Source organism: Notechis scutatus, chromosome 16 (genome assembly GCF_049901735.1).
Source record: "Notechis scutatus isolate UNSWTSFEM ecotype Mainland chromosome 16, rNotScu1.2, whole genome shotgun sequence".
NCBI lineage: Eukaryota > Metazoa > Chordata > Lepidosauria > Squamata > Elapidae > Notechis > Notechis scutatus.
The window spans coordinates 4,360,089-4,378,002 of NC_142024.1; the positions used below are offsets into that span (position 1 = coordinate 4,360,089).

A 17,914-nucleotide genomic window follows, 5' to 3' on the forward strand; every position below is an offset into this window, starting at 1 on the left:
CCTGTCTAGCTTTGCAAACCGCCGGGAGCTTTCGCGGCTGGAGCCGTGCCACCCCAAGCGCTTCCTCCCTAACCAACTCCGGGGGCTGCCGGGTGCATGTGTGACTGCGTGCGTGCGCGGCGCAGGAAGCCAAGAAGCGCTTTTGGCACGTGCTCCGGCGAGCCGGGAGGGAAGGGAAAGGGAAGGGAAAGGGAGGAGGAGGAGGAGGAGGGCAGGAGGAAAGCCCAGCTTGCAACCGCGCGCGCGCCAGCGAACGCGCGCCCGCGCGCCCCGGCCCGTCTCGCAGGGTGGAGGCACGACAACATTTGGCGGCTGTTTTAGCCGCTGGGGGTGGGAGGGAGGGGGGGGAGAGAGAGAGAGAGAGAGAGAAAAGGCTTCTTGATTGACAGCTGCGAAGGCTGCCATCCAATGGGAAGCAGGTTGGCTTGCAGCCGTGCCCCGATTGGCTGTCAGCCTGGCAGGGCTTCGCGTGCCGGGCAGCAGCAGCTGCTGCTGCTGCTCTTTGCTGTTCCATCCCTCCTTTTTATTTATTTATTTGTTTGTTTTATTTTATTTTTTATTTATTTATTTACTCTCCCTTCCCCTGCGTTGTGTGCGCTTTTGCAAAACAGCTGGAGGGAAGCGCGAGTCAAATCCCCTTCTGGGAGCACCTCTCCTGTTTTTTTCCCCCCCTGCTTCGCGCAGCCCCCCCCCCCCCAAAAGGAGGTTTTGCTTTGGGTCTTGTTCAGCTCCCCAAGACGAGCTCTAGGGGTCCCCTCCGTGGGGCTTCACTTCTGGCTAAACCGGGAACGGCGTTGCAAACAGATGCGCGGTGCCAGGAAGGAAGGGTGGGTGGGTGGGTGGGTGCAAAGCACCGAGGTTGGTTTGCTTTGGAAAGCCGATGCCAGGGGGATGGGATTGGAACCGAGTGAAGGGGCAGGTCAAGCCAAGAAAACTAAAGGGGAGAAGAGACGATCCGTAGAAACTGTCCTGCACAAGAGCTCACTTGCCCTGGGCCAAGCGATTCGGTGGAGGGAATGTGGTATATTATTACCTGGGGGTTCAATACGACGGCTTTCCCACCGGCGCTGATGTTGAGCGGTCTTCGGTGGGCTCAGGTGGGGGGGAGGGGAGCAGGAAGCCGGCCGACCCTTCAACCAACAGCTGCACCCCACCCTCCGCCGATACCGTTCATGATTGAAAACCGGACACCTGCCCAAGAGCCGCTAGGGCGAAAGAGAGCCAAGAAATACAACCAACCTGCCCACCCAATTGCAAAAAAAAGCCAATTACCACCTAATAATAATTGGAGCAGAATCCAATACAGGGAAGGCACATCCTAAAATCGGGGTCTTCTCCACGTCCCTCCCATTTGGGGAGAACCTCTTTCTCTCCAACCCCCCCTCCTCCCCCACAAAAAAGCACCCAGCCTTCCTGATTTTTTGTTTTTAAAGCGCAATTGGGATCCAGGCATTCCAGCACGGGTAGCGCGCGATTCTCCTTAACTGGGGCACAGAGAGTTCGACCCCCGAGATGCAGCCCCTGGGGTTGGGGGTGTGGGGGAGGAGGAGGAGGAGGACTGGGGCGTGTGGGGGTGGGGAAGAGGGAGAGAGCCTCGCGCCTTCTTGGATTGCCCAAGGAGGTGCAGCCCGAGCTTAGCGATCCGTACCTAATAGACCTGCATAGTGGCGCCCAGGTACCTAAGTTCAAGAAGAAGAAGAAGGTGTGGGGGGAGAAATAGCAAAGCAATAAATTGGAGCGGAGTGGGAGGGGGAAGAGAGGGAAGGAGTGGTGGGGTGGGGGGAGACGCGAGGGGGACAACTCTTGGCGCGTGACTGACAGCTCGCGGGGGCGTCGTCCAATCGGCGAGCCCGACGGGGAGAGTCCCGCTTCCCATTGGCGGACGGGAGTGTGGGAAAGAATGTGGAGAAGGTTTCACACGAATTGGGAGCTGCCGTCGGCTATATAAACCCAGGGGGGAGCGGCGCGCTGCAGCCAAAGCAACGGGAGCCGGAGCGGGGGCCGGGAGGCGTTTTGCCACTTGCCGGGGCGCGATCGCTTCTTCCTTCTTCTTCTTTTTTGCAAAACGCCAGCTCTCTCTCTCTCCCTCTCTGTCTCGTGGAAGCCGGCCCTCTTCAATCTTGGAAAAGAAAAGCAAGCAGCTTCCCGTCGGATATACCGCCAAGTTATAGAGCCCTTTGATCCGCCTTTCCCTGGCCGGCCTTCCGCTTCCACTTCTCTTTTCTTGGAGGTGGGGTGGTGGTGGTGGTGGAAATTCACGAGATTGCCAAAATGCCAGCCGACACGATGGAAAAACCCACCGCCTCGCCGATTGCCGGAGCGCCGGCCAGCTCCAGCCAAACTCCAGATAAACCCAAAAGCGCCAGCGAACACAGAAAGGTAACATTTTATTTTTTTATTTCCCCCCCCTCTTGTTCCCACGAAATTAAAACCGATTCTTCTTTGCCCCAAAGGATGGAACCCCTTTAAACCGCAGGCGCGCGCGCGCGGATAGATAGTTCGTTAAACTCCTCTCCTCTCGATCGGGGGCTGATTGACATCTCCCCCCCCCCGCCCTTCCACGCCCCACCCGCGCGCGCTCCGAGCATTTCTCCCCCCCCCCCACTTTAATGCTGAGATTTTGAACTGCGTGAGAGATACCGGCAAGAAAAGAGAGGTGGGGATGCGCTGGTAGGGAAGGCATAGGTGAAGAAGAGGAGTAGATATATATAAAGGGTGGGGGGAGGAAGAAGGGTGCAAGCCAGGACAGCACCTGGGTAAAGATTTGGGGGAGGGGGCTGGGAACTGGACATCCAGCGCAGTTTAGGGATCTTCTTCCTCCGTCCTTCCAAGGCTTGGAACCTTGGACACCTTGCCATGCTTAGAGAATCCAACAAGTTTGCTAACCACCCTGAATCTCTGCAGAGGGGAATTAACCGGGGCTGCAGGATCTCAATTGCAAGATGAGGAGGAGCCACCCCCACCCCAATGAAGCCTACTTGGATTTTCTAACCTTTCTCTCTCTCTCCTTTCCCCCCCAAAAAAAACAGTCATCTAAACCCATCATGGAGAAACGACGGAGGGCCCGGATTAATGAAAGCCTGGGACAGCTCAAGACTCTCATCCTGGATGCGCTGAAGAAAGATGTAAATTGGTGGGGGAGGGGATACGTATTGCGTCAGCAACCCTTGAAGGGGGGGAGGAGGAGGGAGGAGCCTGGGGTCCCTACAGTTTTAGGGATACCTGAATCGGTGTGGTTGGAGGCACAGCTCACCTTTTCTTTTCCCCCCACCCTTTCCTCCAGAGCTCCAGGCATTCCAAGCTAGAGAAAGCAGATATCTTGGAAATGACAGTAAAACACCTGAGAAATCTCCAAAGAGCCCAGATGACAGGTGAGTAGCAAACCTCTTGCCAGCTAAGAGTGTATAAAGCGTTGGCCTCTGAATTGTTCTCCTCGTGAAAGCAAAGAGTTTTCTTCTCGAGAAAGAAAATAAAATTATATATTATGGAAAATCTAGCCACTGTTTTTCCACACACACAGAGATATACTCTGTTTATATACTCTGTTCTTGCTTGGCAATAAATCATCTTAGTATCTCCTGCAAGGCAGGATAGAAACCAACATGCCAAAAGGTTTTGTGGCTTAGGATTTGAAGCCCATCTTCCTGTTCCAGGGCCCTGGGGTGGGGTGGGGGGGGAAGTGTTTGGTCCTTCTCCACCCAGGAAAATCCCACAGCTGACCCGGTCTCCAAGCCAACATCTTAAAGATCTTTAGTAGGAGGATCTTTTAGTAGGAGAGAGACTGGCCAGAGAAAGCAGCCCTAAGGAAGCAATTCGTCCCCAAGAGCAAAAAAATAAAAATAAAAGAGGCTTCATTCCTGGTTCAGGTTATTAATCCTTCACCCTTTTTCCTTCCCTTGGCAGCTGCTCTGAGTGCAGATCCTACCGTCCTGGGCAAATACCGAGCTGGATTTAATGAGTGCATGAACGAAGTGACTCGTTTCCTCTCCACCTGCGAAGGGGTGAACACGGAAGTCCGCAGCCGCCTCTTGGGCCACCTTTCCACTTGCCTGGGTCAGATTGTGGCCATGAATTACCCCCCACCGCCTCCCCCTCCCCCTCAGGCCACTGGCGGACAGCCTGCGCATTTGGCGCAACCTTTGCATATCCAGCTGCCGGGCTCAGCAGCTGCAGCAGCTGGAGTCCTTCCCGGCCCGTGCAAACTCAACCCTGGTGAAACTTTGTCCCCAAAAGTCTACGGGGGCTTCCAGCTGGTACCTGCGACGGACGGTCAGTTCGCCTTCCTCATCCCCGGCCCATCCTTCCCACCTAACGCCGGACCCGTGGTTCCGCTCTATGCCAATGCAAACATGCCCGTTTCCTGCAACGGTTCAACGACGACTCCTTCGGTATCACCAGTGCAGGGGCTCACATCCTTTGGGGGCAGCTTAGCCGCCGTTTCTCAAGCCGGAGGAGAACGTCACCACGAGACTGTCTGGAGACCTTGGTGACTTCCCTCCCCCTCCCCCCTCTAGCCCCCCACACAGAAAAAGGAATCCTGACTATTTTCAACATTGGTTCCGTTGTATGGAACCTGGACCTCTATAAAGTTTTATTTTGTTGACTGAATCCCACCCTCCCCTCTTCCCTCCCCCACCCCACACACAAAAAACCTTTCATATTTATTCCTTTCCAAAGGTTGGAATGCCAATTTGTATTTTTCATCCTTTTAAACGTCATGTGAAATATTTCTTTTTTAAAAAAAGAAAGAAGTTAGTTTTGTATCAAATATTTGCCATGTGCTATGCCAAAGCTTGTTTATGACTGTCTCGAGACTTTTGTTTTTAAAGAATGCTGGAAGATGTTTGTACAAATAAAAACTTTCTTGAATTAAAACATGCTGTTGTGTCGTGGCCAGAACGAAGAGTGGGCAAGAGTTTAAAACTTTTTAAATTAGTGGACTTGGACAAATGTGATTTGGTTATCAATGCTATCTCCTTCTTTAGGGGCATCGCAGACACCACGCAATGTGTGCAAGATAGAGGAAAGTTGCAAGGATTGTGGGCTCCTTTAGCAAATCAAGAAGGCAGAAAATGCTTTGGATTCAACTAGAATGTTCCAGTTACATTATTAAAGGTCCATTTTTTTCATGGACAAATACAAAATTAGGGTGTGATTATCTCAAAGGCGTTCCCATCTGTGAAAGAAATGGGTGGGGAGCAGTCTTTATCTGTTATACTTGCAAAATCTAAAAGCCCCCCCCTTTCCCCCCCACTTAAATACTATTCAGATTTAATTGGGTAATCTTAAGTAGGCTTATAGGGGAGAAATTTGCCACCCAGTGCAATAAATGCCCATGGATGTGATGGACAAGCCGTATTTTTTCCTTAATTTGGCAAGAGCTGCTCCAAACAGCTGATAGTGCTTTCATGCTAAGATTCCTCTTTCAAATCACACAAAATTAGCTTCCAAGAAAACAAACTTGCTTCCCTTATATATAACAGAGATGAAATTTAAGCCTTGTGATGTTAGCGAAGTTGACAATTCGGCCCAAAGCTTATGCACTTAGCTAGCCAAGATTTAAAGAGTCAACTCTGTTCTCCTTCTTCAAATCTTAGTCCCCCAAAACCTTGGCTGCCCTCAGCAACTCCAAACAGTAAACGCTAATATGGGAAAAGGAAAAAAACATTTTAATTACTAGGGAATCATTGTATTAGTTACCTCTAATTGAAATTCTGTTCAAATGAAGATTAAATTCAGCTTTGGTCCTTTCAGAAAGCAGTTCTAGGCTGGCAACCACATCTGGTCTGCAAAATTGCAGACAGCCATTAGATGGCAGCAAAGGTATACACTAGCACCCCCTACTGGCCATCCCTATTTATGCAACCCAGTTCTATTAGAATATTAATTTCAAAACGGGAACTAGGGAAAAACAGTTTTTCCCCCTAGCATATACATTTAGAAAGGTTTCTAACTTAAATATTCTTTCAAAAAATGGGTTTCCGAATGAGGTCTTGAGCAACAGCTGAGTTCTTATAACTGATTTAACCTGGTTATTAAAATCCATTTTCGGACAATAACCAAAGGTGCTGGGACCATGCAATATCCTAAGCCACAATATAAGCAAGGTTAAAATAAACCACATTTATCATGTATATTCAACTGCTGTATTATTTAGATCCCTCTACAGAAGCAGCCAACGAGACGTTGCCTGTATATCTTATCTTCCTCCATTTCTCTAAGTTAAGGACCAGGTACCATCTGCAGTTGTGGGGATTAGAGGCATTATAGAAATTCTTATTTTCTAGTTGCGAAATATGCAACCTGACAGCCTGCTCTATTGACCTGGAAGGCTGCGCCAACATTGTCTTGCGCAGAACTGCCTTTCTGCAGTTTTTAATCTGAGGCATGGAAAGATGCAAAAGCAGCCTAGAAAAGCTACGGCATCCCCTCATTCTCAGAAAAGGCAGGTTTACCTTCTCTAGAAAACAGATACAAGACCTGAAAATGGGGGTGAAGGAAACCAATATCCCCTTAGCTGAGAATGGCGGGGGTTGTGGGGTGGGAAGAGACTTGGTTTTAGACAGGGGGCTCTTGTAGCTTCGTAATACAAGTGTGTGATATTTGCTTTCTCTTGGTATCAAATGAGCAGTTTCTTGACTTTGGAAAGGAATTGTTTCAGGTTGAAGACGTGGGACAGAAGGGGAGAATCTTTGCATTCAGGCCCTCTGCACAAAAGCAGCCATTCTCCTTACCACAATTCAGCTAATCCTGTGTCACAGATGAGGTTGGCCAGTATTATCATGATGATGAATTCCTGCCAGAAAGCAGTTAGGCCATTCTCCTTGTCACTTTTTTTTCCCCTCTCTCTTCCCACCCCCAACTTTCCATTCTGTAGGCCGAAAGGCACCCGTTTGGTATCAAACGAGGGAGTTTTGTGCCAAAGCGAAGGACCTGAAGATCAAGACCCAATGCTTCATCTTAGCCTGCCTACTTACCCACCACGTAAATTGGGTGCTGTTTGGAGTCATGAGCTGATTAAAAAGGAGACCCCCCACCCCCCATGGAAGCAGGCTTGGCCTCCCTGTAGCTCTGCTTTTTTTCCCCCCCTCCCTGGGTTTGGAAGAAACAGGAAAAGTAACTCTCCCACCTTATGGGATGGGTAGCTGTCTTGGCCTCTTTTGTGGAGAAGGGTAATTAAAAGATATAAAAGGTCTCATTGAATATGCAGCGGGTTCTTTTGCAAGGCCGAGAGTCTATTGAGAGTCTGGGCCCTTCTTCCTCCTTCCCTCCCATCCAACCCCCCCACCACCCCACAGTAGCCCCCTTCTCATTGACCGGAGTGGGGGGGTGGGCGCGAGATGGACTCTCTGGACTCAATAGTGTTGTAAATTCAGTCGGTTGCCTTCACAAAAGCCTTCCTCATAAATGAGAATGATTCAACCCTGTTCTTCCTCCTCCCCTCCCTTGCCTTCCCTGTCAAACCTCCCCCTCTCTCCCCTGCCCACTCTGCTCCAAACCTCACCCACACTGCAGCAAAGAAGGCAGCAAAGAAGAATTGAGGAGAAAACAATTTTACCACCCATTATGACACGCACAGCATGGGAAGAGCAGCCAAAGGGGAAGCGTCATAGCAAGCCCAGAGGAGAGAAAAGAGGGTATTCCCCAAAATGACAGGGATGGGGGAAAGCTATAAAAAAAGAGAGAGAGAGAGAGAGATGCTTAAAAGTGCAACAAAGCCCTTCCAAGGCATTATTTCAGAAAACCTTACAATAACCCTCTGAAGTAGGTCAGGTAATTATTAAACCCCATGCAGGCAATCAAGGAAGTATTCTGTCACTAAACAGAGACGGGGAAAAAGTCCCAAGTGATCCAAAGGGACCAGTCCGTGAGAACAGAACAGAACAGAATAGAATTCTTTATTGGCCAAGTGTGATTGGACACACAGGGAATTTGTCTTGGTGCAAATGCTCTCAGTGTACATAAAAAGAAAAGATACTTTCATCAAGAGTCAAGAATCACCAGGTACAGCCCTTAATAACAGTCATAAGCAATCAAATCATACCAGGAAACAGCAAATATAAATCGTAAGGATGCAAGTGACAAAGTTACAGTCGTACAATCACAAGTAGGAGGGGAGGGGCAATAAGGAGTGATGAGAAGATTAATAGTAATAGTAGTGCAGACTTTGTAAATAGTTGGACAGGGTTGAAGGAATTATTTGTTTAGCAGAGTGAGGAAATAAGCAAACTGACTAAGGTGCAAAATTGTCCTTTTTTGGGGGGGGGGGGAATGTTCTTTCCAAAAGGGAAAAGTTAAAGGAGAGGCCTAGAAGCTAAAGCAGAAATACAACCAGGCTGAACAGGAGATACAAATGCGATGGATGATTTGATCCTATCTGGAGGGGGAAAGGTTATTTGGAGTTAACAGCCACATTCCCCCCCCCCCCATGGCTGCAAGTCAGGCCCAAAGTTTGTGATGGTCTCACCCTATGGCGCACTAAATATGGGGTTTATCCTTAGAGCACACAGTTAATCACTCACAGTGCTTACAGCACATTTAATCCAAGGGAGCAGCTGTTTATTTATTTAACTGTATTTTTATCCTGCTTTCCAGGGACCCTGTTCTCCCAATATACTCCCAAGTCTCACAGCAGCGTTTTGGGGAGCCTCTTCACAGCTTTGTTAAATGTGGAAGGTGGATATGGGGAGTGGGTAGAAAAAAACCCGCCCTCTCACAATATTAGATCAGCGGGCAAATATTATTATAAGGCTACTGGAGCACAGCTGCAAAAATGTGGTTGGTCACTAGGAGGCAGCCAAGAGAGGTCAATGTGCTTAGGATAGGCCTGTGGCTGGCAAGAATGGGTGGGGGGAAAGGCTTGTGGGAAGACCTTGTTGGGAAGGGATGAACCAATTTCCACTAGACTGAACAAAAGGAAGCTATCGTTATATTATTTATTTGACAAATGCATATAGCCACCCATCGACTGAAGGAATATTGGTCTGCTGAGATCTTCCATCTAACCTACAGTCAACATTGCCAGGTTCAGGTGTAGCAAGATGCTCAGCTTTCGGTTGTGTGAACCAGGGGCTTATTTAACCAATCCTCGCTGTAGGGGGATGCCTTCCCTAGGAAGGAGCTCCTAGTCCACAACATTTAAGATTGACTGGAAATGCCAAGGAAGGAATCTATAGTGTTCTGCGTGCCCAAAGCCTCGAAACGGGTGTAAGGTTTCTGAAGCGGGTGGGCGCCAAGGTCAACGAGCCTGCTGGCAGGGGACGATGGGGATTGCACTCCACACCCATCTGGAGGCCAGGAGGTACCGGCGGTTATGTATCACCTGCTAAAGAAAAGGCCTAACCACGGTTCGGGGTTTGCTGGAAAACCTCAGCCAGGCAGATTTGCACGAGCCTTTCGGCTTTGAAGTGAAAGGAAGCCCTTCCTGAGCCAAGCTGTGCGGCGGGGCCGGCTGCCCTGGAGCTGGCGGATGCGTTGGGGTTTGGCGGCCGCCCCATGTCTCCGCCCTGCCGCGTGCATTTAGCTGAAGGTCGTGAGAACAGAGCGAGTTCTCTCGCTCCCTTCCTCCGCAGAGACTGCGCCCGGGCGCGCCGCCAAGCCAACCAGAAATTCCCTCCTGGTTTGGACTGTGTGCGGCGGCGGCTGGCTGGCTGGCTGGCTGGCTGGCTGACTGACGGGCTGTCCGTCCGCCCGCCCGGCCTCCCTCCCTCCCACCCGGCGCGGGCTCTTGGCGAGCCGACGAGCGTTCAGCCGCCCACGCGGGGCCGGGCGCTGGAGCGTTGAGGGAGTGACGGAGCCCTCGGCTGGCTCAGCCCGCGGCTGGGTGGCCCGGCCTGCTGGAGGAAGCTTGGAGGGTGGAGCGCTTGGCACAGCCACCGGAGCCGCGCTGGCCTGGCGCGCCGGATCGCAGCTCGGGGAGCCAGCGCCACGTCGGCCTGGCCAAGCTGGCAATTTGGGGGGGTGGGCGGGGGGGCGCCGAACCCTGCCTAAATTCCGGGGATTTCTTCTCCCCATGCTCCGGATCCTCGGTGCAACAGCCTGGCACCCAACCTGGGGGCGGGCTGGCGAGGAGCGGGTGTCTGCAATCAGGTTACCCCGCGTGAGGAAGGCAGCCTCCTCCCCGACCCGCGTGGGGCAAGGAAGGTTGGCCGAGGCTGGGCGTTAAGCTGGGAGCGAGCCTGGCGCGCGCTTCTCCTCCGCCTTTCTTTCTCTTTTGCAAAGGCTTCCTCGCCCCCCGGTTGCGCGGGTTTTACCTCTCGCCCCTGTTCTTGGAAGGATAAACAAAGCCGTGGGCCCTGGCCTTAAAAGAGAGGTAATTCTCCCGATTCTGTGTTTGATCCAGGGCAATAAAGCAGCCCCGAGGGGACAGGGCAGTTTGGACTGGAGGGAAGATGTCCCGCCAGGCCTTTCCAAGGTTGGCATCAGGCTGGCTTTAACCAAGAGACTAAAGCAAGAGACTACAACCCAACCACCAAGGCGCCCAGTTTGAAACCCTCCTAAAATCAGCCAAACCACCTTCTCCAATTCAGTTGGATTATTTCTCCTTGCCTCATCAGAAAAATCCTAGGAGTTTGTTGTTCCTTTGGAAACAATATATATATATATATATTTAAAACTGGAAAAACAAGGGCGAAGGTTGCTTGTAATCTGCTATGGAAAAATACCTATCCTGAAAAAATAAGGGTATCCTTGGCCATCCTCCTCATCGCTGTCGTGATAAAAAAAAGGATCATAGGGAATGATAACAAATCTACAAGTTAGCCAGCTTGCCTTCCCTGGGATTGCTGTTGCGCCTGGTAGTCAAATTGATAATAAACCAGATCCATGTTTGGTTTAGAAGGGGATTGTGCCAAGCAGGCAGAGCAATGTCCACCCACCCCCAAAAAAAGTCCCGATCCAAGAAACTCGCAAGCCGGCCTTGCAGCCGGTCCCAGCTTGCCGAGGGACGGGGCAGGCCGACTCAAGCCATTAATTTGATGAATTGAACTGAAATGCCCCCCACAGAAGCAGGCCTTCTTTCTGGGGTCAGGGGTTCACTGCACCCAAGCCCTCAAATCGGGATTCTAGCCTCCCTCCGAAAGGGGAGAGGAATGCAGCCCTTTCAAAGCAGGGCAGATTGGCGCCAAAATTCTTGCTCCGCTCCTCCCTGCGCTCCAGCGAAGGGACCCACTGCTCCAGACAAAGGATGCCGATCCCCCCTCCTCCCCCTGACTCGAGAGGCCTGTGGCCGCCCGATCCCACCAGAAGAGCCAGGGATGGATAAAATAAATAAACTAGCTTGTTTGGCTCCCCTTTAAGACGCAGGCCGGTTTGAGAGGATTTATAGGCCAAGGCAATATGCTCCTGAACTTGCAAATACATTTTGAAGGGAAACACCCTGCGTTTCTCCCCCCCTCACTCCCTCTCCCCACAAACTCCTTGGAGCTCTGTTCTTTCTGGTTATAAAGTCTGGAATCTGTCAGATTCCTTTCAAATGTGTCAAAGCCGGAGTGCCTGGTACGCTGGTGCTTTTTTTTGCTTTTTTTTAAATTGCCAGGATTTAACAACAACTTAACTAGCTTTGGGTAAGTTTATTGTAGTTACCTTTTGCTGCGTCCACAGGGCTTTCACCATCTTTTGGATGTCTTTGAGTTTTCTTGATCAGGCCACACGAGGAATATGGGAATTGCGTTAGGCTAAGATTGTGGCAGCTGAACAAAATCATGGCTTGTGAAGCCAATTCCTAGTTTAAGTTTCCCCCCACTCCCGCTTTTAACAAAAGAATCGCTGGGAGTCAAGTGGCAATATAAATGTGATTGTTTTACATTATTATTATTCTCTAGCAAAAGCGAGGACAATTACTCAATGGAGCAAGTTGCCTCCAGAAGCTGTGAATGCTGCCAACACTGGAAGTTTTTAACAAGAGATTGTACAACCATTTGTCTGTGGTGGTGTAGGGTGTCCTGCCTAAGCGGGGGGTTGGACTAGAAGATCTCCAAGGTCCCTTCCAACTCTGTTATTCCATAATTCAACCCTACTACCTAGCCTCCTAATTCAGTGGCTGTATTCACACTACTTGTTAAACCTAATGACTAAACCAACTCATGTTCCAGCTGCCCACAATTCAAATGTACTCCAAAGTAGCCCGGTGGCCTGAATTCACACAAATCTATAAGCCCCACACATATCCAGGTTAACACTAACCCATCTTAATATGCTGTACAATTGCAATAATTATTTGCTCGGCCTTGCTCCGTGAATATAATCCTTGTTCCACCTTTCTATCTGAGAAAGCCATTTCCAGTCACCCGAGGCTCTTCAATTCTATCTGAGAAAACTAGATCAAATCTAATTTGTACACCAGGCACCAATAATGTGTGTTTTTGAAGGAGCTTTTACACTATCCCCCCCTCCCTTTATTCCATTTGATTAGTAAGAACAGCAGGTTTTCCATTGATTGGCAGGAGCTCTTGGGGAATGTTCCTCAGCCCTGTATAGAAATGCAAACTATTGAATCTGGCAAAATTCTGCACTTTAACCCTTCATCTAATGACCAGGGTGTATATATGCAGGAATAATGATAAAATATTACTGACATGCTTCAACATACAGAATGCCATTCTTTAGTGTTACTGCAGGTACCCGCCAGAGATCCAGCAAATTGTTGGTCAATTTCATTTCGGAAGTTTTGATTTTTCACTAGACTAACCTTTGTGGTTTTTTAAGAGATCATCAGCAAGCAAAACATGGGGCTTTTCTGGCTTGTTTAACCCAGATTTTTAAAATGCTTTTTTTACTTCTGCTGGTGCAAAACCTCCTCCTCATTCAGCCCTCTTCATTTTAGAAAGGAGCAAGGTTTTGATAGAGAGGAAGGTTGTTTAAAAGCTGAACAGAGTAAAATATCATGGCAGAGGGCAGGGGAAATCCCCCCCCCACACGTCTGTTCAACATATGTGAGGGTTGGATGTGCCTGTGCAATTCTTCCTAACTTTTAGGAAGTTTTCTCAGACACCAGAACAAACTTTGACTGATCTGTGGGCTGCGGATGAGTTCGCCACCATCAGCTGAGTGGGACAGGTGAAGAATTCCTGCGGCATACAAAGAGAAAAAGAGACAAGAAAGCAGTTGGGCCTCTTTTGACACGTAAAGCTAATTAGCAGAGCAGTGAGGTTGTGCCAGCTCGCTTGGGAAAACAGGCTGTTCTCACGTTTATGGTTCCAAAAGGGCTTAAAGATTGTTGCTCTGTCTGGCTGTCTCAACCGCAGGCAGAATTTATCTCAAGGAGATAACAGCAGAGTCTGTCTGAAGCAAAAGGAACCAGAAACGGTGCATTTGTGGGAGAATGAATGGAAAATTAGACCAGACATTCCTCAACCAGTTCACTTTTTTCACTTAGTGCTGAAACCTGTTGTCGGCAGCTTAAGGGGTAGGAAAAAAAAATGCTGTTCATTTCACGACCCTTCTAGATGTTCTGTTTCATATTGGATCTGGCGTCTACCTGGTTACTGTTTTTATTTTCTCCAAAGCTGAAACATGTTAAAGAAAGCTCAGGGTATAGATTTGCTTTTTAGATGCAGAAACAAATCGATTTCATACTGGAAAGGAAACCATTAAAAAAGAAATATAAGTCCTTTCTTGCTTTGCTGCTCAGAAGCCTTTCTGGTTTAATAAACAATCATAACACTGAAACTGCAGATAGATAGATAGATGATAGATAGATAGATAGATAGATAGATAGATAGATAGATAGATAGATAGATAGACAGACAGACAGACAGACAGACAGACAGACAAGAAGATGGAGAAAGATTGATAATAATTAAATCGCAAAGTAACGCAAAAAGGTGCAATCCCCTTTACTCAAACATTTAAATCCATTTTTCCCATTTGACACCGCCTTTCCGATGACCCAGTCAGCAAAGTCCCTCCCCTTGAATTCACATAACACGCCATGACCCCTTTCAAAATACGTGTCCAAACTCCATGCTAAGACCCCTGCTAAACAGTTCAACGGTCCACTAAGCCACAAGTTCTTACAACTTTGTTTTCGACCCGATGCCTGTAATGAATACATACACTGCTCAGTGGTGGCAGTTTCTAACCTTTGCATTGTAAGGAAAATAGCGAAGAGATGTCCCAGCGCCCTCCAGAAGCCACACAAAATGGCAGCTGAGTTGACTTGATGGACAGCAGTCCCCCTGTATTTCTTTGGCCAATGTGTGGCCCCATTCGGCCTCAGAGCACATTCTCACACTCACACCCATCCCAGCGTACATTTTGCATGGACAATGAAGCTGCCAGCCTTTCCTCTTAATGAGAAGTTAAGATGCTATAGGAAATCGATGGTTTAAGAGCATCGCTTGGCGTAGCTCCCGGGCAAAACCCTCTGCAGGAAACCACAGAAGCCGTAGAAACCAGAAAGATTTTAAAAGCATTTACGATCAAGCCAAGTGGAAAGAAAGAGAGAGAGCGAGAGAGAGAAAGGGAGTGCCTCGTCTCTGGAAAAGGACACAATTCTTTAAGATGGACAGCCTCAGATTCAGGCCAACCTGCTCATCATTCCAGGGTTGGCTTGGCAGAGTGGGCCAGCCTGAGTTAAGAATGATATTTGCTATATTGAGATAAGGATCCAAACTGTTTTCAGCCATGGAGAAAAGTAACAATTTTGGGAAGAATTTCCCTTTGGGAGATACCCTCATCCAGGGGTGGGAACTCAAATTTCTTAACAGATGGTTCTTTGGGCATGGCCTAATTTGTGGGTGTGGCTTGGTGGTCATGTGACTGGGTGGGCATGGCTTGATGACTGGGCATGGCTTGGTGGTCACGTGACTGTCTGGGCGTGGCTTGCATGTAAATATTTATGTAAATATTGAATTTTTTATTAAAAAAGCAACTTTTATCCAAAAGTAGGCAAAGCAGGCAGGCAGATTGAGTTGCTTGCAGAATCACAGATTCACTCAGAGATCTACCTTTCTGCAATCTGCTGCCTGAATCTGAACTGAAAAATAGAAGCTTCAGTCCTAAGAAAGGTTCAGCTCTGCTTTTAGAATTTATAATTTACCTTTATTGTCATTGCATTACAATGAAATGTGAAAGCTACTCCAGCACAGTGCCCCAGACACCACATCACAATCACACTACATATTTAAAAATTAAAATAATTAATAATAATAATTGAAAACCTAGTCTAAAACCTATCTAAAACATTTAGTAAGTTAAATAGTTTAAAAATGCCACTATATACATAGGACTAGATCACAAATGCGCTGTTTGATTCAAGACAATGATTTCCTGCTTTCTAGCTAATCTAAATCGCCTACCACAGATGATAGTTGGAACAGCTGATGATCGGAGGAAAAAAAAAAGGAAAAATTAGGACAAGGCACAATGCAGGCAAGTTGGATGGCACGCATGCCAGGTAAGGAGTGAATGGGCGGAGAGGGGCCAGTCAGTGGGACGATTTTCTGGTTCTCCGAACTGCGCAGAATCGTAACAACCACTTCTATAGAACCGGTCCGGTCAGGTAGAATCTCACCCCTGCCTGGTCACACATTCCAAGCAGAAGTCTACTTCTGAGAGTCCATTTTTTTAGGCTTACTCTTGGTTGATATTTAAACTAGAATGACTTGCCGCCCACCATTTGATATTAGTAAACTTATCACAACAGATGGACATTTTGCCCAGGCATTAGCTAAAAGAGATTATTTATTCTTAGGATCCCTCAGAGTCTCCTTCACTAAGTCAAGAGTAAAATTAAGGATATGGTGGGCTTGCCTTGGGTTAGGCAAAGGCTGAGCAAACACCTGTAAAGGATTTTTCATTGCAGGCCCTGCCTGAAGCAAGGGGTTAGACTGGATGCCCTCTTAGTTCTTTTTCTCAGAAGAAATGACTGCTGGACCAGAACAGCCTTTTCCCCACTGACTAATCCTTTCCTGCCAACCCTGTTTGCTCAGAGTGCTAAGAAAACTCTGTTAGCAAGGTTTTGCCTTCCACGTGTCACAATAAGAAAGCATGCTAAAGAAGGCTCAATCCTGCCACCAAGTAGGAGAGAGAGAGAGAGAGAGAGAGAGAGAGAGAGAGAGAATAAGGTCGGCTTTGATGGGCTGTCATTGGAACCTCTGGCCACAGTTTGGGGTCCGTATCAATCACAAATACTGCCCTCAACCTGATGTCCCTGAAGGAGCATGGGATGGTTAAGAAGTGAAAACTGGCACTGGTCAGAAAACAACACCAAGGATGCTCATTGGGATATTAAAATAATAATGCAGGTTGAAGCTTTTGAACTCTTCCTTCTAAAGGTGAAGAGGAGACGGAAGGCAACACAATCTTTAATGGGATTAGGTACTCTTGAGTGGATCAATAAAGGCCAATTCTGACATCCTCTGCCACATGGTTGTCACCTTCAGAACACCAGCCTTAAAGATTAACCCATCTCTGCCCACAATTTCCTAACATGGAGAAAGCAAGGACCAATTCATTAGTGTAGAATTAAACCTGCACAACTCCCTGCCACTAGAAGCGGCCATTAGCTTCACTCCCAGCAACCGAATAAGTATTTCCTTTTACCAAGGTTGGGCAGTTTAGAGTCCAATAAGCCCCTGTAGGTGAGCCAACACTAGAGTTTTTTAGTTTAGTTTACTTTATTGTCATTGCACCTCCTCATACAACAAAATTAAATGCCATCTTCAGTGTACATTAGAACTATAAAAAATAAAACACGAACACACATCCTCCACGTTCTGTACAATTGAATTGAAAACCCCTGATATTGCATTAACATTGCACTATAGAGTAGAATTCAATATAGTTACTGCTCTGGGATTGAAGTTGTTTTTCAGCCTATTTGTCCTTGTTTTTGTTATCTCACCAAAAATTATTTTGGGGAGAGATTGGAGAGCCATTTGTGTGGAGGATTTAAAGAAGAGATTGCACAATCATTTGAATGAAATGGTATAGTCAAGTGTCTCCTGCCTGAGCAAGGGGTTGGACTAGAAGACCTCCAAGGTCCCTTCCAACTCTGTTATTCTGTTGTTGTTGTTATTCTATTCTGTTTCTATTCTATTTCTATTCTATTTCTATTCTATTCTATTCTATTCTAAATTCTATTCTATGTTATTCTTCTATTCTATTCTTCATTCCTCTATTCTATTCTATTCTATTCTATTCTATTCTATTCTATTCTATTCTATTCTATTCTATTCTATTCTAAATTCTATTCTATGTTATTCTTCTATTCTATTCTTCATTCCTCTATTCTATTCTATTCTATTCTATATTTATTCTATTCCTATTCCTATTCCATTCCATTCTATATTTATTCTATTCCAATTCCAATTCCAATTCCAATTCCAATTCCAATTCTATTCTATTCTATTCTATTCTATTCTATTCTATTCTATTCTATTCTATTCCAATATTCTATGCTATGCTATACTATGCTATGCTATTCTTCTATTCTATTCTTCATTCCTCTATTCTAGTCTATTCTCATTCTCATTCTCCTATTCTATTCTATTCTATTCTATTCTATTCTATTCTATTCTATTCTATTCTATTCTATTCTATTCTATTCTATTCTATTCCAGTCTAGTCTAGTCTAGTCTAGTTTATTCTAGTTTATTCTAGTCTAGTCTAGTCTAGTCTAGTCTAGTCTAGTCTATTCCTATTCTAGAACCAAGCCAGTCCTTTTAGAGATATCAGCAACTTGAACCCGGAAGGTCCATTTCTCGCTCTAGGAAAAAAAAAAAAAAAAGGACCGGTCCAGCCCACATCCTTCCAGATAGGATTGCAAGCCTCAAAACTTCCCAGGCCGTGGGCTTAAACATCCGGAAGGCAGCTGGCTTAGCGAGGCAGGGTGAGATAAAAGGCATGGAAAACAGGTGTTTTGGGGCTGCTGTTGTAAAACCAAATCTCCACGTCGTACTGGAGGAGAGAG

General features: G+C 47.3%; 1 protein-coding gene and 1 long non-coding RNA gene across 2 annotated transcripts; both read left to right on the forward strand.

Moving 5' to 3' along the window:
* Positions 1 to 1,972: 1,972 nt before the first annotated feature.
* On the forward strand, positions 1,973 to 4,875 carry HES4 (hes family bHLH transcription factor 4). Its single transcript, XM_026681589.2, has 4 exons — positions 1,973 to 2,379; positions 3,030 to 3,125; positions 3,284 to 3,371; positions 3,904 to 4,875. The coding sequence occupies exons 1-4, from the start codon at positions 2,272 to 2,274 to the stop codon at positions 4,488 to 4,490; spliced, it is 879 nt and encodes a 292-aa protein (XP_026537374.1). The 5' UTR covers positions 1,973 to 2,271; the 3' UTR covers positions 4,491 to 4,875.
* Positions 4,876 to 9,873: 4,998 nt separating this feature from the next.
* LOC148129397 (uncharacterized) lies at positions 9,874 to 17,011 on the forward strand. The gene is made up of 3 exons (XR_015745481.1): positions 9,874 to 10,312; positions 15,282 to 15,397; positions 15,806 to 17,011. It is a non-coding gene; the product is annotated as an uncharacterized LOC148129397 (long non-coding RNA).
* Positions 17,012 to 17,914: the final 903 nt, after the last annotated feature.